Source organism: Mobula birostris, chromosome 8 (genome assembly GCF_030028105.1).
Source record: "Mobula birostris isolate sMobBir1 chromosome 8, sMobBir1.hap1, whole genome shotgun sequence".
In the NCBI taxonomy this organism is placed as follows: domain Eukaryota; kingdom Metazoa; phylum Chordata; class Chondrichthyes; order Myliobatiformes; family Myliobatidae; genus Mobula; species Mobula birostris.
Window position 1 is genome coordinate 138,521,999 of NC_092377.1, and position 23,065 is coordinate 138,545,063.

Below are 23,065 nucleotides of genomic sequence, written 5' to 3' on the forward strand. Positions count from 1 at the left end.
CATAGACAAGCCCATTCATTTATCAATTGCAAGGAACTTTTGGACTATTCTCATGGTGTTTGGTATTGTGGCTTTCTGAAGATTTACATAGGTATTACTGTGTAGCCCTAATTGTTTAATACTATTGTGTAAAGCCTTTGGGATGATACCAGTTGTAGATATTACTATTGGGACAATGTATATCCTGTTCATGTTGCATGGTCTTTCAGCTTCCTCTTTTAATTCAGCATTTTCTGGTGTTTTTCACTTATTGATTTCTTTAAGTTATGTGTGTTTGGAATGGTAATATCCATTAAGTAAGTTGTTCTTACTTGTTTATCCTGTATTATTATATCCAGCTGGTTATTATGGATTGTCCTATCTCTGATTGATCAGTCATAATACAATTTGTGGTATTCTGACTCTAAAACCGGATCAGGCTTGTACTTATAGGAAGGTGTGATTCCTTTTATGAGTTTGTATTTTAAAGTAAGATTTTGATGAATAATGTTTGCCACTTGATTGTGCCTATGTAAAGTAATCAGATTGAGCTAAACTGCTACAGGATCCTGTAATGTGTTGGATTTTTCTAGTTTTTCTCAGTATTTTCTACATTTATCACCTTGTATTTGTTGGTGTTTTGTTTTATATTTTTGATAATCTTTTGTGTTAACCACTTGGTCCTGTGCTGTCACAAGGAACCTTTCTGTTTCTGGGAAGAGGTCTCCAACTCTGAGCCAGGAGTTCGATGCTTCTTTGTCGACATCCAGTCTGCTCAGATTGTGGGGATGTTTTCCATGGAGGGTCATGCTCCTCCATTGCTTAACTTTTTCTTCAATGGTGATAATGTCTTCATTTTTTCAGGGCTGTCCTCTCATTTAAGTTTAGTGTTGTATATTTCCTATCAGAATTGTGTGGAGTGCTGATTCCTGTTTTCATTGATACAAATATATCCTTAGATGTTTTATCCGACTGATGTGTAGTTTTTTTAATGTCTATTATTCCTCTTTCCCCCTTCTGTCCTAGGTAGTGTTAATCTCAGCTCATATGAATGTATAAAATGTTTACTGAAATTGGTCATTTCATTTCTTATTTTTCTTTATAAATTTTCCACATTGGTTTTGGACCAAGATACTATGCCAAAAGAAGACGTTAATATGGGTATAGTGGAAGTGTTTATTGCCTTTGTTATACTTTTACTGTTGCGTTGGCAGATTTTCTTAAGCCTTGAAATAAATTCTGCCAAAAGTTTTCCCTTTATCATGTTATGATCTATTTTCTTCCCTTGTTGATATCTCAGATGCTTGTACGTTTCATATTCATCCATCCATTGTATTGTATCCTGCTGCTCTGTTTTTTTTAAAATTCTATCAGCTTTCTATCATCTTTCTTTATGTTTAATGTTCTGCATTTATCCAGTCCAAAGTTCATGTCTATATCTTTCGAAAGTAGTTCTGCTATTTGAATTAATTGCTTTAGCTTAACTGATGAAGGAGCATATACAAACGTTTGTAATTTCAAATCATCCGTCTATAGAAGGTGTGTTAAGGTACAGCTCATTTAGTTGTTTCTGATTTGATACCCAATTTTCCTCTGATTCGGTAAATTAGAGAGCAAGTTTAAAGCTATACAGAACCATATTGGGCTTAGAGAGTCAATGTGGAAAATGCCACGGTTTATTTTGATAATGGTGGTTGTTCTTTTCTGGCTGTTAATAGATCGGATGATTATAGTACACCAATGTTTCATCAGATGTTGCAGTATTGGGTGTAGTTTATATATATTAAGAACTTTTGCTAACCCTGAGAAAGGGGCCGGGTCAAATACCTTTTGGTAGTCAATATAGCAACATGAAAGATTTCTGCTTTTCCACCGGGCTTGATCTAGAGTTACAGAATCTATTATCAGTTGTGCTTTACATTCCTTCATACCCTTACAGCATCCTCTCTGCTCTTCTGCAAGCGTATTGTGGTTATCTAATTGAGTGGTGATCAGTCGTGAGATATGAAATGTTATAAGTTTTTACTTAGCTTGTAAACAAGTAATAGGAGGGTATTTTGATGGATCTTTTGTGATTTCCCCTTCAGGCAAAAGGTATGTTTTACCTTCTGTCAAAAATTTGGGCATTTTTTCAGGATTTTTAAGAAAATTGTTGATATGCATTAATAGATGTGCATAAATGGTTGAAGGCAAGTATATGTTTTATACGAATAATTCTGAATATTATCACTGCCAGTATTTGGATTTTGGATCTCCCCCTCCCCCTCCAACTTTCAAATCCCTTACTCACTCTTCCTTCAGTTAGTCCTGACGAAGGGTCTTGGCCTTAAACGTCGACTGTCCCTCTTCCTAGAGATGCTTCCTGGCCTGCTGCGTTCACCAGCAACTTTGATGTGTGTTGCTTGAATTTCCAGCATCTGCAGAATTCCTGTTGTTCACTGCCAGTATTTTTCTAGTTTGTGGATATTTTTATAACCTCTTTCAGCGTATCTATTGTAACTTCAGGTATTTGCATTTCTTCAATCGTTTGCGTGTGTGTGTTCTTTTTCCTCCCCAATCCAGCTTGCTTCTTGATTGCGTGTCACCCTGTTTGACCAGACGTTAGACCAAAATTCGTTATCTCTGTGTTTGTTGGTAATTCTGTGCTGGGGTTGGTGACGTTGTGGTGTGTCGAATTTAGTTTCGATGTACTGTGTAAACCTTTCTCATTGTTTCTGAACTGATACAGTATTCTGTTTTATTTGGTGCATTTCATGTATCTATTTAGTCTGGCTTTGTATGCACCAAGCTCTTGTTTTAGTGTATCTATAAACTTTACAGTGCTTTTGTTAGGCTGATTTTATCTTGTATGGATCTTATATTTCCATAGTATTTCCTTAACTTTCCTTTTAACTTTCTTGCTCAGGTTATCCTTTCTATACTCCATTAAGCGGTCTATTTCTGCTCTTCAGCTTCAATTTTGTTTTATAATCTCTTCGGCCATTTTGATGTTCTCATTTCAATATTATTATCTGTTTTTTTCCTCAGCTCAAGCTGGTAAAACCTGAGGTGAGGGCAGAGCCAAGCATGCTCAGTTGTCAATTGCTAGGAACTTTTGAACTTTCAATGTTGTTTAGCATTGAGGCTTTCTGAAGATTTATATAGATATTGCTGTGTAGCCCTAACTGTTCAATGCTATTGTGTAGTGACGTTGGGTTGACACCAGTTGTAGATATTACTATCGGGACAATGAATACCCTGTTCATGTTCCAAAGTCTTTCAATTTCCTCTCTTAATTCAGCATATTTCTGGTGTTTTTCACTTATTGATTTCTGTAAGTTATGTGTGTTTGGAATGGCTATATCTATTAAATAAGTTGTTCTTTTTTGTTTATCCTGTATTATTGTATCTGCGCAGTTATTATGGATTGTCCTATCTGTAATAACTGATCAGCCATAATATAATTTGTGGTTGTCTGACTCTAAAAGTGTATCAGGCTTGTATTTATAGTAAGGTATGATTATTATTGTTATTATTACTATTATTATTTTTATAAATTATCCATGCAGGTTCTTTAACCTCTCATTTTGGCAGTCTAGGCTACCCACCTTCTTTAAGCAAACTTCAAACATACTAGTGCTCATGAGTTGAGAGTTAGGGGGCAAAAGTTTAGGGGTAACATGAGGGGGAACTTCTTTACTCAGAGAGTAGTAGCTGTGTAGAACGAGCTGCCAGCAGAAGTGTTAGAGGCAGGTTCGATATTGTCATTTAAAGTAAAATTGGATAGGTATATGGACAGGAAAGGAATGGAGGGTTATGGGCTGAGTGCAGGTCGGTGGGACTAGGTGAGAGTGAGCGTTTGGCATGGACTAGAAGGGCCAAGATGACCTGTTTCTGTGCTGTAATTGTTATATGGTTATACGGTTATAAGAACGTGGTAACCTGCCTCAATGACTATTGTGCAGCAGCACAGTGATGAAGTACTTTGAGAGGCTGGTCATGAAGCATATCAACTCCTGCCTTTGGCGTGACTTGAATCCGCTCCAATTTGCCTACTGTCACAATGGGTCAACAGCAAATGCCATTTCATTGGCTCTTCAATCAGCCCTGGAACATCTGGAGAGTGAAGATACATACATCAGCTTGCTCTTCATTGATTAGAGCTCTGCATTCAACATTATCATGTCCTCAAAACCAATCAATAAGTTCTAAGACCTGTGCCTGGATGCCACCTTATGCATCTAGATCCTCGTTTTCCTCACTTGCAGACCCTAGTCAGTTCGGATTGGCAACAACATCTCCTCCATAATCCCCATCAGCACAGGAGCACCACAAGGCTGTGAGCTTAACCCCCTGCTCTACTCACTTTATACTTTTGACTGTGAGGCCAATGCCATATTCAAGTTTGCAGACGGAACCGCTGTTGTTGGCCGAATCAAAGGTGGTGATGAATCAGGATATTGGAGGAGAATGGCTCCACGACATCAGCCTCTCCCTCTTCATCAGTAAAACCAACAAGCTGATAGTTCATTACTGGAGGAGTGCACCAGAGGTCCATGAGCCAGTCCTCATCAGGGGGTCGGAGGTGGAGGGGGTCAGTAACTTTAAATCCTTTGACCTTATCATTTCAGATGATGTATACTGGGATCAGCATGACAGTGCCATTACAAAGAAGGTAAGGCAGTCCCTTTGCTTTCTTAGAAGTTTGTACAGATTTGGCATGTCATTTAAAGTTTTGACAAGTTTCTGCAGATGTGCTGTGGAGAGTATCCTGACTGGTTTCATCATGGCCTGGTATGGAAATACCAATGGCCATGAACAGAAAAGCCTATGAATAGTAATGGATACAGCCCAGTCCATCACAGGAATAGCCCTCCCCACCAGTGAGCACCTCTACAAAGACTGCTGCCACAAGAAAGCAGCATCCATCATCAAGGACCCCCACCATCCAGGCCGTGCTCTCTTCTCACTGCTGCCATCAGGAAGGAGGTACAGGAGCCATGGCTCCCACACCATCAGGTTCACAAACAGTTATTATCCTTCAACCTTCAGGTTCCTGAACCAGTATGGATAACTTTATTCACCTCAACACTGAATTGTTCCACAATCTCTGGACTCATATCGTCAATGTTATTATTGTTATTATTTGTTTTTTATTTTGTAAGTGCACAATTTGCCTTCTTAGTCATATTGGCTGTATGTCCATCTTTGTGTGCAGATTTTCTTTGATTCTTTATATCTACTGCGAAAGCCCGCAAGAAAATAAATCTCAGGGTCATATATGTACTTTGATGTAAAACATGACTTTGAACTTTGAATTCCCCTCACAGGTAATATTCTCCCACTAATTCCTTGTATTCTTGCTCCCCCTCCCATATGAAGGTTATGAAGAACTGGGGATGAAACAGTTCTCTCAGTCCTGTGTGTGTATTAATGCAGGAGTTGGAGCATAGATTCTCAGGGAATATATGAAATGGAAGCAGGAGGCGGTCATACAGCCCATCAAGTCTGCTCTGCTCTTCAATGGTGAATCACTGTCCTACATGACGTGGAATTTATTGTTTAGCGGCAGCAGTACAACACAAAGATACTATGAAATACAAGAAAAATAAAAAGAGCAAACTAAAAGGAATAATGAGATAGTGTTCATGGGTTCATGGAGCATTGAGAAAGCTGGCAGCGGAGGGGAGGAAGAGGAGGGAGGAAGGGGAGGGGAGGAAGAGGAGGGAGGAAGGGGAGGGGAGGAGGAGAGGCAGCGGAGGGGAGGAAGCTATCCCTGAGTCACCATGTGTAGGTCTTTGCACTCCTGTTCCTCCTGCCTGGCAGTAATAATGAGAAGAGGACATATTCTGGATAGTGAAAGCATATCCTTCAGTGATGGATGCCTCCTCTTTGAGGCTCCATCTCTTGAAGACATTGTTGATGATGGGGAGGGTTTTCCCAGTGGTGGAGCTGAATGAATCCATGACCCTCTGCAGACTCTTTCTGTACGTTAGAGTTTCCAAACCACGTAGTAAAGCAGCCAGTCAGAATGGTCTACACCATACATCTGTAGAAACTTGCAAGAGTTTTTGTTGACATACCAAACCTCCGCAAGCTCCTAATGAAGTAGAGCTGCTGGCTTGCCTTCTTTGTAGATGTGTTGGCTCCCAGACAGATCCTCAGAGATGTTGACACCCAGGAACGAACTGCTCACCCTTTCCATGACTGACCTCGCAATGAAGACTGGCATGTGTTCTCCCGACTTCCCCTTCCTAAAGTCCACAATCAATTCCTTGGTCTTGCTAATGTAGAGTGTGAGGTTGTTGTTGTGACATCACTCAACCAGCTGATCTATCTCACTCCTTGAATGGTGGAGCAGACTCAACAGGCTGAATGGCCTACTTCTGCTCCTATATCTTATGGTCTTCTGGTCTCATAGGCATCCCATAAAGATAATAACAGTGGATTATATATTTTTCACAGTGTACAATAATCCAGTGAAATAGGCTTGGTTCCAATATTAACTAATACACATATCTCTCTGTAAAAATCTTACTGAAACACAGAAGATTCTGGGGGCTGCATTGAGAATGTTCCTTCTCCTGGCGGAACCTAGAATGAAGTTTGACAACTTCATAATAAAGGGTCTCCTATTTAGGATGAAAATGTAGAAAATTTTCTTCGCTCAGAGAAATGGAAATCTTTGGAAGTCTTCACCCCAAAGTACTCCGGAGGGTGAAGTGCAAAATATATCTAAGACTGAAATGGATTGACAAGACACTTAAGTGTGGTGCATGGCCAAGTGGTTAGGGCATTGGACTCACAATGTAAAGGTCATGGGTTCGAGTCTTGGCCAGGGCAGCATGTTGTGTCTTTGAGCAAGGCACTTAACCACACACTGCTCCAGTCCACCCAGCTGAAAATGGGTACCAGCAAATGCTGGGGGTTAACCTCATGATAGACTGTCCTCCTATCTGAGGGGGAGGGTGTCGGGGGAAGTCTTGTACTCTCAGTTGCTTTGCGCCACAGAAACTGGCATAAGCACCAGCCTGATGGGCCACAAGGCTCGGGACAGACTTTAACTTTAAATAGAAGAATAAAGGGTTATAGGGATTAGGCAGGAAAATGCCGCTGAGGTCAAGTACATATCAGCTAGAAACAGGCTAGGTGGATTAGCTCTATGATCTTGTGTTAAGACCTTTTGATATCATACTAATCCATTCATTATAGTGTTTCTTGAATGATACTACAGAAGGTGAGGGGGGGTAACTCCAAAGGAGATGTGAGGGACACCTTTTTTTTTTAACACAGAGAGTTGTGGATGCCTGGAATGCACTGCTTGGGGCGGTGGTAGAGGCAGATACATTGGAGACTTTAAGAGACGTTAAGATAGGCACGTGAATGTGAGGAGAATGGAAGGATATGAATGTTGTGCAGACAGAGAGGATTAGTTAGTTGGCCATCTGATTTCTAATCAAACTGGTTCAGCACAACATAATGGGCTGAAGGGCCTGTTCCTGAGCTGTACTGTTTGGTGTTCTATGGTCTAAGGTAAAATCATTCAGGTGTTTGATATATTTGTCCAATATTCTGTCATTTCTGTTACAGCTAAATGTAGATATTCATACTTAATCTGCTACACTTGTAATTGTCCTTGGGGAAATTGCCAATTCTTCAGAGCAATTATGAAATTTCCTTCTAGCTGGCATCTTTCCATAATGAAAGGATGACAGTCCTTGCATCATCTGTTACAGCAGGTGCTGGCTGTTTCTGCTAACTATCCATAGATTCCTCTTCTACCTTTAACCCATTACTATCAACTCATTAACTTGACCATCAAGTTTAATTGGCGAAATGCTTGCGTTACGCAGCTTTAGAGGTGGAGCTCAAGGCACCCATCAACTCATTCAATGAAGCATAAGAGGGGCTCGATGTTCCATCCAACATCTGCAAGGCCAAGGTCCTCTGTCAACCTGGCCCTGCTGCCCGATACTGCTCTCCAACAGAAAAGGTTCATGATAAGAACCAGGGAAAAAATGGACCATCTCCCACATCTTGGGAGCTACCTCTCACTGAAGGCAGTTACCGTTGACTAAACTTATTTATCATTCTCAATCCACTGACTTTGCTTGATGGAGGGAAAGAATGTTTTGAGTTTGGCACAAGACTTACAAATGACCTGTCTCCTGTGCCTCTGAGACCTCTTTCAATCCCTCTTCCTGGAGGTACTGCCGTGTTCTTGGATACTTAATTCTACCTCTCTTCATTCAAGGTTCAAGATAAACTACCCTTATTATCAAAGAATGCAAAAATTATACCATCTTGAGATTTGCATGCTCACAGGTAGCCACAAAGCAAGAAACGCAAAAAAACCCAATTTAAAGTTGAGAAAGGCTTGTTGAGAAAGTAAAGAGGCATGGGATCCAAGGGGACATTGCTTTGTGGATCCAGGATTAGCTTGCCCACAGAAGGCAAAGAGTGGTTGTAGGTGGGTCTTATTCTGCATGGAGGTCAGTCATCAGTGGAGTGCCTTAGGGATCTGTTCTGGGACCCTTACTCATCATGAGTTTTATAAATGAACTGGATGAGGAAGTGGAGGGATGGGTTAGTAAGTTTGCTGATGACACAAAGGTTGGAGGTGTTGTGGATAGTGTGGAGGGCTGTCAGTGGTTACAGCGGGACAGTGATAGGATGCAAAACTGGTCTGAAAAATGGCAGATGGAGTTCAACCCGGATAAGTGTGAAGTGGTTCATTTTGGTAGGTCAAATATGATGGCAGAATATCGTTTTAACGGTAAGACCCTTGGCAGTGTGGAGGATCAGAGGGATCTTGGGGTCCGAGTCCATAGAACACTCAAAGCTGTTGTGCACTGGCCTTCATCAATCATGGAATTGAGTTTAGGAGCAGAGAGGTAATGTTGCAGCTATATAGGACCCTGGTCAGACCCCACTTGGAGTACTGTGCTCAGTTCTGGTCACCTCACTACAGGAGGGATGCGGAAACCATAGAAAGGATGCAGAAGAAATTTACAGGGATGTTGCCTGGATTGGGGAGCATGCCCTATGAGAATAGGTTAGATTGAATGAACAGGTTGGGTGAACTTGGCCTTTTCTCCTTGGAGTGATGGAGGATGAGAGGTGACCTGATAGAGGTGTATAAGATGATGAGGGCATTGACCGTGTAGATAGTCAGAGGCTTTTTCCTAGGGCTGAAATGGCTAGCATGAAAGGGCATAGTTTTAAGGTGTTTGGAAGTAGGTACAGAGGAGATATCAGGGTAAGTTTTTTATCAGAGAGTGGTGAGTGCGTGGAATGAGCTGCTGGTGACAGTGGTGGAAGCAGATACGATAGGTTTTTTAAGAGACTCCTGGATAGGTAGATGAAGCTTAGAAAATAGAGGGCTCTGGCTAACCCTGGGTAATTTCTAAGGTAAGGACATGCTTGGCACAACTTTGTAGGCCAAAGAGCCTGTTGTGCTGTAGGTTTTCTACAAACATATGTTTCTAAAAGGAAAAAATTACAAAAATAAAAAAAACACTCAATGTGCAAGAGAAATTTAAAAAAATACAAATCATGTATCTCTTTCACCTCAGACAGTTGAGGGAGTTTGGTATGGGCCCCCAAATCCTAAGGACTTTCTACAGGAGCACAATTGAGAGCATCCTGACTGGCTGGATCACTGCTTGGTATGGGAACTGTAATTCCCTCAATCGCAGGACTCTGCAGAGAGTGGTACAGACAGCCCAGCACATCTGTAGATGTGAACTTCCCATGATTCAGGACAGTTACAAAGACAGATATGAAAAAAAGGGCCCGAAGGATCACTGGGGACCTAAGCCACCCATCCATAATCTATTCCTGTTGCTACCGTCCGGGAAACGGTACCACAGCATAAAAGCCAGAACCAACAGGCTCTGGAACAGCTTCTTCCACCAGGCCATCAGACTGATTAAGTCACATTGACTTGAGTGTATTTTTATGTTACATTGACTGTTGTATTTATCATAAATCACTATGATTGCACATTGCACATTTAAATGGAGATGTAACGTAAAGATTTTTATTCCTCATGTATGTGAAAGATGTAAGAAATAAAGTCAATTTAATTGTAAATAATTGAAGAAAACAACAGCATTTCAAACCAAAATTGAGTCCTTCGATCCGAAACCCAGAGCAGCCTAGAGTAGGCCCAAAGCCTCACTTATCAGTTCCAGACATCCCAGCTCTCCCGGAAGTTCCAGGAGTCTCCCCCGCCCCTCCCCCGCATATTGATAGCGGCTCCCTGACGCCCGCAAATTATATATAATATCCCAGAAATTGAATATTTTGAGAGCGAGCGAGAGAGAGCATGAGAGAGCGAGAGCGCCATGGCAGAGTGTTCCAAAAAAAGAAAATATAAAACACACTTCACCCCAGACTACACTAAAGTGTACCTCTGCCTAATAGGGTTCAAAAATAATGACAGGTTTGCTTGCTGCACTATTTGCAACAGTGACTTTTCTGTTGCCCATGGTGGGTTAAGACTGTAAAAGACATGTTGAGGTGAGTTTAACAGGTGTCATTCGTTCATTAGCATAGCTAACGTTATTTAAACTAGCTGGCTGGCTGCTAAGGAGCTACTCTATTGCAGACATCCCACCTCTCCCGGAAGTTCCGGGAGTCTCCCGCAAATTGATGGTGCTACCTCCCTGAAATGAGTTTTTGCAGGGTGGGATGTCTGCAGTTCATCATATTAGTGAGATTGTTTGCTTATCATCACTTTTTATACACTTCAGATTGCAGTACTACTGTATAATATTTTGTGCCATTCCACTGTTCTGTGCTCATAGTTGTATTTATTGTTGTATTCACTATTAATATCAATGCTGTTTACTCTGTAGGCTACACACAAGCAAGAAATTCCATTGCACCCTTGTGTCTATGACATCTACTCTGAATCTGAAGGAACAGATGCTGGATAAAACTCAGTGGCTCAAGCAGCATCTAGGAAGGGAAGTCAACTGTTGATGAACCTGACCTGCTGAGTTCCTCCAGCATCTTCTCTATTGCTCGAGGTTCCAGCATCTGTACTCTCTTTTGTGGCTCTATCCTCAATCTGAGTTGAAGGGGACCCAAAAACTAAAGGGCAGAGAGTTCCGGTGAGAGGCGGAAGTTTTAAGAGACCTCAGGGGCAACCTCTTCACATAGAGGATGGTTTGGGCTGCAAAGGTGGTCCAATAACATCATCTAAGTATATGGATGGGTGACGTTTAGAGTGCTGAAGGTCAAAGGTGGACAAATGGAACTAGTTTGGTGGGTACCATGAACAAATTGGGCTGAAGGGTCTGGTTCAATGCCGTTTTATTACTCAGTGACTCTAAATTATGATATGTTTACTGAATTTGAACAACAAGTTGGCTTCAGGTGAAAATTGCTTCATGGTGTTCCCATGCAGTGACATTTTCCTTTTAGTTACCTGTCCCCTAGCATTATTTAAACAAGGCCATTTACAAGAAGGGGAGGAGCAGACTCTATTTTCCAATGAAAATGAGATCCTTCAATGTGTGCAGCAGGTTGTTGGAGATCTTTTACCAGTCTGTTGTAGCAAATGCAGTCTTGTTTGTGGCTTTATGTTGGGGGAGCAGCATTGGCGCTGGTGATGCAAAAAGACTAAATAAGCTCATCAAAATGGCTGGATTTGTCCTAGGCTACATCCCGGACTCTTCTGAGTTAGTGGTGGAGAGGAGGTCACTAAACAAATTGTTATCCATTATGGAAAATCAGGCACATGATCCTCTCCATGACCTACTGAATAAGCAGCGGATCATCCTTTGGAACAGATTCATTCAGCTCCGCTGTCACAAGGATCATTACAGAAAATCTTTCCTACAAATGTAATAATCATATACATCAGTTCATATCTGTGCGACAGGAGAACACACATCACAGCACAATAGTCTCTGCTTTATTATTTAACACATTATTGCACATTGGTAAATTATTATCATGTATATTATTATTCTGTACTTTATTATTAGTTAACATTATTATTATTGCTAAGTGTGTTTTAGAATGCTGCTGCTGTAACGAAATAATTTCCCACTCGGGATCAACAAAGTACTTATTATTATTATTAATTTGTTGTGTAATCACGAAATTTGTAGACGTCTCCTAGCTCCCAAATGAAGCCACGCCGGCCATTGGTTTCTTTCCCAGTCCTACGTCACAAAGGGACGGGTCAATTGAAGTAAAGTGTCAATCTTAACTCCTGCCTTTTGATTGGAGAGCTGGACTGTCAATTATTCGCGCCGGCCGCTGTGACGCGCTGGGTGGGCTGAGGCGCGCGGCCGCTTGACGGTTGCCCCCCCCTCAGCCCCAGCCCAGGTGGTCGTTCCGTCACGGGCCGGTCGGTTGGTCGTCTGGCGCGGCGGCCGCTCTGCCACCGGGAGCCGGGTGTCGGCGGAAGCGCCACATGGGCGGGCTTTGGCGGGTGAGTGTCAACAGAACGAGGGCGGGGCGAAAGCCCGGGTGGGAAGGGTTAGGCAAATACCGGGGAGTCAGGGGCGGCTCGGCCGGCTGGGTAGGGAGAGGGAGGGAGACCGGTGGGGGAAGATGGGGAAGTGGTTCGTAGTGGGGAAGGGTGCAGGGGCAAGGCGTCCATAGGGAAGGGGTTTGTGGGGGGAAGACTATAGGGAGAGGGGTTCGCGGGGAAGGCTGTAGGGGGAGGGGTTTGTGAGGGGAAGGCTGTAGGGGGAGGGGTTTGTGGGGGGAAGGCTGTAGGGGGAGGGGTTTGTGAGGGGAAGGCTGTAGGGGGAGGGGTTTGTGGGGGAAAGCTGTAGGGGGAGGGGTTTGTGGGGGGAAGGGGTTTGTGGCGGGGAAGGCTGTAGGGGGAGGCTGTAGGGGGGAGGGGTTTGTGGGGGGAAGACTATAGGGAGAGGGGTTCGCGGGGAAGGCTGTAGGGGAAGGGGTTTGTGGGGGGAAGGCTGTAGGGGGGAGGGGTTTGTGGGGGGAAGGCTGTAGGGGGAGGGGTTCGCGGGGAAGGCTGTAGGGGAAGGGATTTGTGGGGGAAGGCTGTAGGGGGGAGGGGTTTGTGGCGGGGAAGGCTGTAGGGGGGAGGGGTTTGTGGGGGGAAGGCTGTAGGGGGAGGGGTTCGCGGGGAAGGCTGTAGGGGAAGGGATTTGTGGGGGAAGGCTGTAGGGGGGAGGGGTTTGTGGGGGGAAGGCTGTAGGGGGAGGGGTTCGCGGGGAAGGCTGTAGGGGGGATTTGTGGGGGAAGGCTGTAGAGGGAGGGGTTTGTGGCGGGGAAGGCTGTAGGGGGAGGGGTTTGTGGGGGAAGGCTGTAGGTGGAGGGGTTTGTGGGGGAAGACTGTAGGGGGAGGGGTTTGTGGGGGAAAGCTGTAGGGGGAGGGGTTTGTGCGGGGAAGGCTGTAGGAGGAGAGGTTTGTGCGGGGAAGGCTGTGGGGGAAGGCTGTAGGGGGAGGGGTTTGTGGCGGGGAAGGCTGTAGGGGGTAGGGGTTCGCGGGAGAAGGCTGTAGGGGGAGGGGTTTGTGGGGATGGCTGTAGGGGAAGGGGTTTGTGGGTGGAAGGCTGTAGGGGGAGGGGTTTGTGGGGGAAGGCTGTAGGTGGAGGGGTTTGTGGGGGAAGACTATAGGGGGAGGGGTTCGCGGGGAAGGCTGTAGGGGGAAGGGGTTCGCGGGGAAGGCTGTAGGGGAAGGGATTCACGGGGGAAGGCTAGGGGAGGGGTTTGTGGGGGAAGGCTGTAGGAGGAGGGGTTTGTGGGGGGAAGGGGTTTGTGGCGGGGAAGGCTGTAGGGGGAGGGATTTGTGGGGGGAAGGCTGTAGGGGGAAGGGGTTTGTGGCTGGGAAGGCTACAGGGGAGGGTTTTGTGGTGGGGAAGGCTGTAGGGGGAAGGGGTTTGTGGCGTGGGAGGGGTTTGTGGGGGAAGGCTGTAGGGGAAGAGGTTCGTGGGGAAGGCTGTAGGGGAAGAGGTTCGTGGGGAAGGCTGTAGGGGGAAGAGATTCGCAGGGAAGGCTGTAGGGGGCAGGGGTTTGTGGGGGAAGGCTGTAGGGGAAGGGGTTTGTGGGGGAAGGCTGTAGGGGAAGGGGTTTGTGGGGGCAAGGCTGTAGGAGGAGGGGTTTGTGGGGGGAAGGCTGTAGGGGGAGGGGTTTGTGGCGGGGAAGGCTGTGGGGGGAAGGAGTTTGTGGCGGGGAAGGCTGTGGGGGAGGGGTTTGTGGCGGGGAAGGCTGTAGGGGAGGGGTTTGTGGCGGGGAAGGCTGTAGGGGGAAAGAGGTTCATGGGGAAGGCTGTAGGGGGAAGGGGTTTGTGGCGGGGAAGGCTGTAGGGGGAAGGAGTTGGTGGCGGGGAAGGCTGTGGGGGAAGGGGTTTGTGGCGGGGAAGGCTGTAGGGGGAAGGGGTTTGTGGCGGGGAAGGCTGTAGGGGGAGGGGTTTGTGGCGGGGAAGGCTGTAGGGGGAAGAGGTTCGCGGGGAAGGCTGTAGGGGAGGGGTTTATGGCGGGGAAGGCTGGAGGGGGAAGAGGTTCGCGGGGAAGGCTGTAGGGGGAGGGGTTTGTGGCGGGGAAGGCTGTAGGGGGAGGGGTTTGTGGCGGGGAAGGCTGTAGGGGGAAGGGGTTTGTGGTGGGGAAGGCTGTAGGGGGAGGGGTTTGTGGCGGGGAAGGCTGTAGGGGGAAGGGGTTTGTGGCGGGGAAGGCTGTAGGGGGAAGGAGTTTGTGGCGGGGAAGGCTGTAGGGGGAAGAGGTTCGCGGGGAAGGCTGTAGGGGAGGGGTTTATGGCGGGGAAGGCTGGAGGGGGAAGAGGTTCGCGGGGAAGGCTGTAGAGGGAGGTGTTTGTGGCGGGGAAGGCTGTAGGGGGAGGGGTTTGTGGCGGGGAAGGCTGTAGGGGGAAGGGGTTTGTGGTGGGGAAGGCTGTAGGGGGAGGGGTTTGTGGCGGGGAAGGCTGCAGGGGGAAGGGGTTTGTGGTGGGGAAGGCTGTAGGGGGAAGAGGTTCGCGGGGAAGGTTGTAGGGGAGGGGTTTATGGCGGGGAAGGCTGGAGGGGGAAGAGGTTCGCGGGGAAGGCTGTAGAGGGAGGTGTTTGTGGCGGGGAAGGCTGTAGGGGGAGGGGTTTGTGGCGGGGAAGGCTGTAGGGGGAGGGGTTTGTGGCGGGGAAGGCTGTAGGGGGAAGGGGTTTGTGGTGGGGAAGGCTGTAGGGGGAGGGGTTTGTGGCGGGGAAGGCTGTAGGGGGAGGGGTTTGTGGCGGGGAAGGCTGTAGGGGAAGAGGTTCGCGGGGAAGGCTGTAGGGGGAAGGGGTTTGTGGTGGGGAAGGCTGTAGGGGGAAGGGGTTTGTGGCGTGGAAGGCTGTAGGGGGAAGGGGTTTGTGGCGGGGAAGGCTGTAGGGGCAGGGGTTTGTGGCGGGGAAGGCTGTAGGGGAAGGGGTTTGTGGAGGAAGGGGTTCATGGGGATAGGGGGTCAGGGGAGGGCTGGTATAGAGGTGCAGGGAAGTGATATTGCAATTGGGTGGGGTGGGGTTGTGGGAAGGGGAACAGCACCAGAGGTCAAATTGAACAGGTTACTAGAGCTGGTGGTGGTGGTGGTGTGATGCATATGATTTGCAACACACAGACAATGCTGGAGGAACTCAGCATCTGTGGAAAAGAGTAAACAGTCGAGACCCTTCATCAAGATTGGAAAGGAACGGCAGAAGTCAGAATACGGTGGGAGGAGGGAAGGAAGTAGTAGAAGGAGGCAGGTGATAAACGAAACTGAGGAAGGGGTGAATTAAAGAGCTGGGAAGTTGATAGGTGAAAGAAATAAAGGGCTGAGAAGGGGAAATCTGGTTGGTGAGGACAGGAGACCATGGAAGAAAGGGAAGGAAAGGAATGTAGATTGTTCAACAAATATAATGATTCAATGTAAAATTCATGTCATGTATGACTGTCATCATAATACCTACCAATGCTCACCACTAAAATCGAGGTGAGAAGACTGCAATTAGTGGAATACTGTCTACACCACCCCAAGCTACCTGCCAACCTAGTCATCATATGGGAGCCCAAGCATGGGAGGATGAACCCTGAGCGCCCTCCCAAGACTACGGTCAACACGCCCCCAGAAGACAGTGGCGCAGCTAATGTAGATGAACTGACCCCACTGATGAGGGAGAAGTGGAGAGTCCGTCATCGTGCCCAACACCGGCCCTCTAGGCCTGAGTCGACGTCGTAGTAGCATGTATGACTGAAGGAAGTATGATTGAACTTGGTACAGGTTGACCTTCACTAATTCGACTACCTATAATCTGGTTCCTTCGATAAACTGGCACTGATTATGCTTAATGTGATCCTTCTGTAATTTGGCATTTTCACTAATCTAGCACTCCTCTGGTCCCAATGGTGTCAGATTAGTGAAGGTTGACCTGTATTTCATTTTGAACTATTACAATATAGCCTGTACACATGCAATTACTGAGTGTATGCTACAAAGCAAAAATGTAAAAAAAGGTCCTACCAGTTTGTGCAAGATAATTGCTTGACAATAATGGGATTTCTCCTTTTGTCCTTGGTGCTAGGTGAATGGTGGTGATTACCTGCTGGAAAATACAAAATTAAATTGGTTTATTATTGTCACGTGTACCAAGGTTCAGTGAAAATTTATACAGATCAATTCATTACAACAGTGAATTGAGGTAGTGCGAGGTAAAACAATAACAGATTGGTTCTATCGGAGTTCGTTGTGATACTCTCATCCTTGCATTATCAATTTCACTGATAAGACACACATGCAATATGATTAGCTAAATGAGCTATGATGGAAGTCCCTTCATGCACATGTTGAGATGGATGAACTTTTTAAGAATATGGAAAACTATTTTGGACCTTCTACAGGGGTAGAGGTGGTCAGTAGTTGGACCTGGTTTGAATAAACTGATCAAAGTTCAAAATGTGGGCATTCACAGTAAGCACAAAAAAACACAATAAAATCAATGAAAAATGCACACACCAGTTAGGACAAACAGCCAGTGTTCAAAAAGACAAACTACAAATACAAACATGAACCGAAGAGTCCTTGAAAGTGAGTCTATAGGTTGTGGGAACAGTTCAGTGCTGGGGTGAATAAAATTGAGTGCATTTATCCTCACTGGTTCACGAGCCTTTTGGTTCAAGGGTAATTACTGTTTGTGAACCTGGTGGTGAGTTCTGACACACTTCCTTCCTGATGGCAGCAGCGAGAAGAGAGCATGTCCTGGGTGGTGTGGGTCCTTGGTGATGGTGCTGCTTTCCTGTGGCAGCGCTGCTTGTGGATGAGCTCAGTTGTGGGAAGGCTTTACCCATGATTGACGAGCTATATTCATGACTTTTTGTAGGCTTTTCCATTCAAGAGCATTGGTGTTTCCATGCCAGGCTGTGATGCAACCAGTCAGTATACTGTCCACTGTGCATTTATAGAAATTTGTTAAAAGTCTTCGATGACGTGCTGACTCTTCTAAGAAAGTGGAGGTGCTTTCATTGTAAAGCACTTCCATGCTGGACTCGGGAAGAGGACTGGCTCACAGACCTCCAGTTTCCTTCTCCAGCAGACAATCATTGACCATGGAGGTGTAGTGTGGAGCTAAGTTTTATTAAAAATCTAGAGGAAAGATCAAGCTCACCAGCAAATAAATCAAGGATCAATTTTATTTGCCATAAACATGTATTGGAAATTTGCTGTGGTGTGTTGGTCAGGGTGTGTCATGCAACAAACAAACAACATTCAACAAATATAAGAATTATATAAAAATGAAGTTGGAGATTAAAGTATGGCTATGGAATAAAATGTTCATAACATTTTATGAACATATTGACAATGTAAGCAACATTATAAAAAGTGGTTTAAAGTGTTTATAGTGTTGTGCAAAGACAGGGGTAATAGGTGGGAATGAGATTCTAATTAGAATGGTTGGGGGAAGAAGCTTTTAAGTTGACTTGAAGTTTTGGTTTTAGTAGCATTATAATGCTTTCCAGCGGGGAGCTTTTGAAAACGGCTGTTTGCAGGGTGGGTAGTATCCACAATGATTTTTTTCCTGCCCGCTTCATTGTCCTCGACACATACAAGTACTACAGTGATGGTAGCTAGCAGCCAATGACCTTTTTTTCTGTTGACCTGTGTAGTTTTAGTATATTGTGAGCTGATACTGCATCGAGCCAGACAGTAATGGCTGATGTGAGGATGCTCTGTGTGGTGGCAGAGTAGAATTGCACAAGTACGTTCCGGGGAAGATGGAATTTTACCGATAAGCTACAGTACCTAAATAATTTAACTGGTTCTTTTTAATTTGTCAGGAATCCTAGTTTAGAGTTCAAATAAAATTGCAGTTAAAACATGTATATAGAGTCTTCTTAAGAAGTTTAATTGTTTGATCTTTTACCAGGAAAAATGAAAGTTGGTGGATGAGTTTGAAATTTTTGTTTTATTTTACTCACTAAACTCCACCTATTGTTTCTTGGTGCTTAAAACTCCCATATGATGTAGTCAGAAAAATCCGCACTAAACCTTCGCACAGTACTTAATTTGTATGCTACCTTAAGTAGCTGATATTTTGGTTTCCACTTCTATGTTTGCTCATTGCTTTCACTAATTGCAAAATGAATCATGTATCCAATTAAAAGTGAATTAGATAATGCTTGAGAGGAAGTAGCCTGCTGGGCTAGCTGGGAAAAAACAGGGCGTTGAGACTGAATAATTTGCTCCACAAGGAACAGGCACCGTCTCAGGTTGGGTGGTTCCTTTCTATACCATTACAATTCTGTGAATAAGGTACTGTAAGTTGCAAAGGGAGCACAAGAGCTTACTAAATTGTTTCTTATTAAAAATGCCTTCATATAGAAAATTCAACTGACAGAATTTAATCCCTCTAAATCTAAGGTGATGTACTTTGAGTGGCCAATAAAGGTAGGGGATAAGCAAAAAGGTTCCCAGGGAGTATTAAGGAACAAAGGGAACTTGTTATGCAAGGCCAAAAATCCCTGAAGGTGCAACACCAGTCGATAGGGTGGTGAAGAAGGTATGCCAGATGTTTGCCATCATTAGCTAGGGTATAGAATATAAAAGTAGGAAGTTCTTAATACAAATTATAAAACATTGGTTAGACCACAGCATGTTGTGTCCAGTTCTGGTTACCGTGCAGGATAGAGTGCAGAGACCATTCACTGGGATGATGCCTGGGAAGGACAATTCAATGATGAGGAGAGAAGGGTTTCTTGGTATGGAGAAGCCTGAGGGGGGAGCTCATGCAGGTTTATCAAACTATGAGGGACGTAGATGGGAAGAAACCTGTTTGTGGCAGAAGTGTTTATGGTGAGGGGGAAGTATGGATCTGAGGAAGGTTTTTCAAGAGGGTAAAAAATTGCCTGAGAAGATCAGAATTAGATTTATTATCACCGGCATGTGTCATGAAATCTGTTAACTTAGCAGCAGCAGTTCAATACATAATATAGAAGAAAAATAAATAAGCAAACCAATTACAGTATATGTATTTTGAATAGATTAAAAATCATGCAAAAACAGAAATAATATATATTTAAAAAGTGAGATAGTGTTCAAGGGTTCAATGTCCATTTAGGAATCGGATGGCAGAGGGGAAAAAGCTGTTCCTGAATTGCTGAGTACGTGACTCAAGGCATCTGTACCTCCTACCTGATGGTAACAGTGAGAAAAGGGTATACCCTGGGTACTGGAGGTCCTTAATAATGGATGCTGTCTTTCTGAGATATCGCTCCTTAAAGATGTCCTGGGTACTTTGTAGGCTAGTACCCAAGATGGAGCTGACTAGATTTACAACCCTCTGCAGCTTCTTTTGGGCCTGTGCAGTGCCCCCACCCCTCATAACAGACAGTGATGCAGTCTGTAGGAATGCTCTCCACAGTACATCTATAGAAGTTTTTGAGTGTATTTGTTGACATACCAAATCTCATCAAACTCCTAATGAAGTATAGTCACTGTCTTGCCTTCTTTATAACTGAATCAATATGTTGGGACTAGGTTAGGTCCTCAGAGATCTTGACACCCGGGAACTTGAAACTGCTCAATCTCTCCACTTCTGATCCCTCTCTGAGGATTCGTATGTGTTCCTTCATCTTACCCTTCCTGAAGTCCACAATCAGCTCTTTCATCTTACTGACTTTGAGTGCCAGGTTGTTGCTGTGGCACCATTCGCATTCAGTTAGCATATTTTGCTCCTGTATGCCCTCTCGTCACCATCTGAGATTCTACCAACAATGGTTGTATCATCAGCAAATTTATGGATGGTATTTGAGCTATACCTAGCCACACAGTCATGCGTATATAGAGAGTAGAGCAATGGGCTAAGCACACTCCCCTGAGGTGCACCAGCATTGATCATCAGCAAGGAGGAGATGTTATCACCAGTCCACACAGATTGTGGTCTTCCGGTTAGGAAGTCAAGGATCCATTTGCAGAGGGAGGTACAGAGGTTCAGGTTCTGCAACTTCTCAATCAGGATTGTGGGAATGATAGTATTAAGTGCTGAGCTTTTGTCAATAAACAGCGTCCTGACATAGGTGTTCGTGTTGTTCAGGCAGTCTAAAGACGTGTGAAGTGTCATTGAGATTGCATCTGCCGTTGACCTATTATGGCAATAGGCAAATTACGACGGATCCAGTCTAGTCACGATCAACCTCTCGAAACATTTCATCACTGTATATGTGAGTGTTACCGGGCGATAGTTATTAAGGCAGCTCACATTATTCTTCAGCACCGGTATAAGTGTTGCCTTTTTGAAGCAAGTGAAGACTTCCGTCTGTAGCAGAGAGATGTTGAAAATGTCCTTGAATACTCCACCAGTTAGTTGGCACAGGTTTTCAGAGTCTTACCAGGTACTCCATCGGGACCTTTTGCCTTGCGAGGGTCCACTCTCTTTAAAGACAGCCTAACATTGGCATTTGAGACAGATTATAGGGTCATCAGTTGCAGCCTTGAATGCCACAGATCTAACCTTCAGCCGACGATGTACCTCCTGGTTCATCCACAGCTTTTGGTTTGGGAATCTAAGTCTTTGTAGGCACACACTCATCCACACAGGTTTTAATGAAGGCGAAAACAGCATTCTCAGCATTCTCATCCAGGTTTGAAGATGAATCTCTGAATACAGTCTAGTCCACTGATTCAAAGCAGTCCTGTAAGTGCTCCTGTGCTCCCCTTGTTCATACCTTCTTGGTCCTAACTACTGGTGCTGCAGTCTTCAGTCTTTGCCAGAACTTAGGGAGCAGAAGTACAGCCAGGTGATCAGACTTCCTGAAGTGAGGGCGTGGAATAGCGTGGTAGGCATTCTTGATGGTGGTGTAACAATGGTCCAGTGTGTTGTTTCCTCTTGTATTGATGGTAATTGCTTAGTGATTTTTTTTTCAGACCTGCCTGGTGAAAGTAATCTAACACGATGATGAAAGCTTTAGGGCATGCTGTTTCATGCATGTTGATCCTATTGCTCAGATCATCTAAAGCCTGATTGACATTGACCTCAGGTGGAATGTATACTGCTACCAAAATGGTCCCAGAAAACTCTCGAGGTAGGTAAAAAGGATGGCACTTAACTGCGAGATCTTCCAGGTCCGGTGAGCAGAATTAGGATGGCACTGATATATTTGTGCACCAAGAAGAGTTGATCATGAAGCATGTTCCTCCACCTCTGTGTTTGAGAGACTCTATAGATGTATCCTGAAGATGTATCATAAACCCGTCGAACTGAATCACTGCATCCAGTACGGAAGGGGTTAACCAGGATTCTGTGAAACAAAGGACACTTGCAGTCCTAATCTCCCACTGATTCAGCACCCTAGCTTTGAGCTCATCGGTTTTATTCACCAGGGAGAGCACGTTTGCCAGCAAGATACAGTAGTCGGTACTGGGAGTTTAAAACTCTGTTTCCTTAAATGCACTTATATCCCCGACCCGCAGTCATGTTTTCTGCGTGGAATCCTATGAGGATGGATCCGTCCCAAATCAGCATTGTTTCCGCAACACACGTCAAAGTTGCTGGTGAACGCAGCAGGCCAGGCAGCATCTCTAGGAAGAGGAACAGTCGACGTTTCAGGCCGAGACACTTCGTCAGGACTAACTGAAGGAAGAGTTAGAGATTTGAAAGTGGGAGGGGGAGATCCAAAATGATAGGAGAAAACAGGAGTGGGAGGGATGGAGCCAAGAGCTGGGCAGGTGATTGGCAAAGGGGATATGAGAGGATCATGGGACAGGAGGCCCAGGGAGAAGGAAAGGGGGGGCACCCAAAGGATGGGCAAGGGATATAGTCAGAGGGAGAAAAAGGAGAGTGAGAGAAAGAAAGTGTGTATAAAAATAAATAATGGGATATGAGGGGGAGGTGGGGCATTAGCGGAAGTTAGAGAAGTCAATGTTCATGCCATCAGGTTGGAGGCTACCCAGATGGAATATAAGGTGTTGTTCCTCCAGCCTGAATGTGGCTTCATCTTTACAGTAGAGGAGGCCGTGGATAGACATGTCAGAATGGGAATGGGATGTGAAATTAAAATGTGTGGCCACTAGGAGATCCTGCTTTCTCTGGCGGACAGAGCGTAGGGGTTCAGCAAAGTGGTCTCCCAGTCTGCGTTGGGTCTCGCCAATATATAGAAGGCCACATCGGGAGCACCGGACGCAGTATGTCACCCCAGCCGACTCCGCATCCCATTAATTCCACATTTATTTTTCCTACATTTACACACTTAGTCCAGCGGTCGTGGAGCATACGGATCCCTTCTTTGTAGAGGTCAGCGTCTTGGACCTCTACAAACCAGCACATTTATTTTTCAACATAGTCTCCTCCTACACGTACACACTTAGTCCAGCGGTCGTGGAGCATACGGATCCCTTCTTTGTAGAAGTGGTCCACAGCACGGGTGATTGATAAGGTGAACTCTTTGAGTGAAAATGCAGAAAGTTTGAAGTTAATAACTCATCGCCTTCTACCTTCGGCCAAGAACTTATCAATCACCCCTGCTGTGGACCACTTCTACAAAGAAGGGATCCGTATGCTCCACGACCGCTGGACTAAGTGTGTACATGTAGGAGGAGACTATGTTGAAAAATAAATGTGCTGGTTTTTTAAAATTGACTCCTCCTACCTTAGGCCACAAACTTATCAATCACCCCTCGTAAA

The 23,065-nt window shown here is 45.1% G+C and overlaps 1 protein-coding gene across 7 annotated transcripts in view; it reads left to right on the forward strand.

Annotated features, from left to right (window-relative positions):
- Nucleotides 1–235: 235 nt before the first annotated feature.
- letm2 (leucine zipper-EF-hand containing transmembrane protein 2) overlaps nucleotides 236–23,065 on the forward strand; it is a 58,465-nt gene continuing 35,635 nt past the window's right edge. For 3 of the 7 annotated variants that reach the window (XM_072266435.1, XM_072266441.1, XM_072266443.1), the window contains exon 1: nucleotides 21,315–21,467. In XM_072266435.1, coding sequence (XP_072122536.1) covers nucleotides 21,428–21,467 — 40 coding nt within the window. In that variant the 5' untranslated portion in view covers nucleotides 21,315–21,427. Of the gene's footprint in view, nucleotides 297–12,237; nucleotides 12,410–21,314; nucleotides 21,468–23,065 lie in introns of those variants that run through there. The other 4 variants (XM_072266437.1, XM_072266440.1, XM_072266436.1 and 1 more) reach the window with 3 other exon arrangements.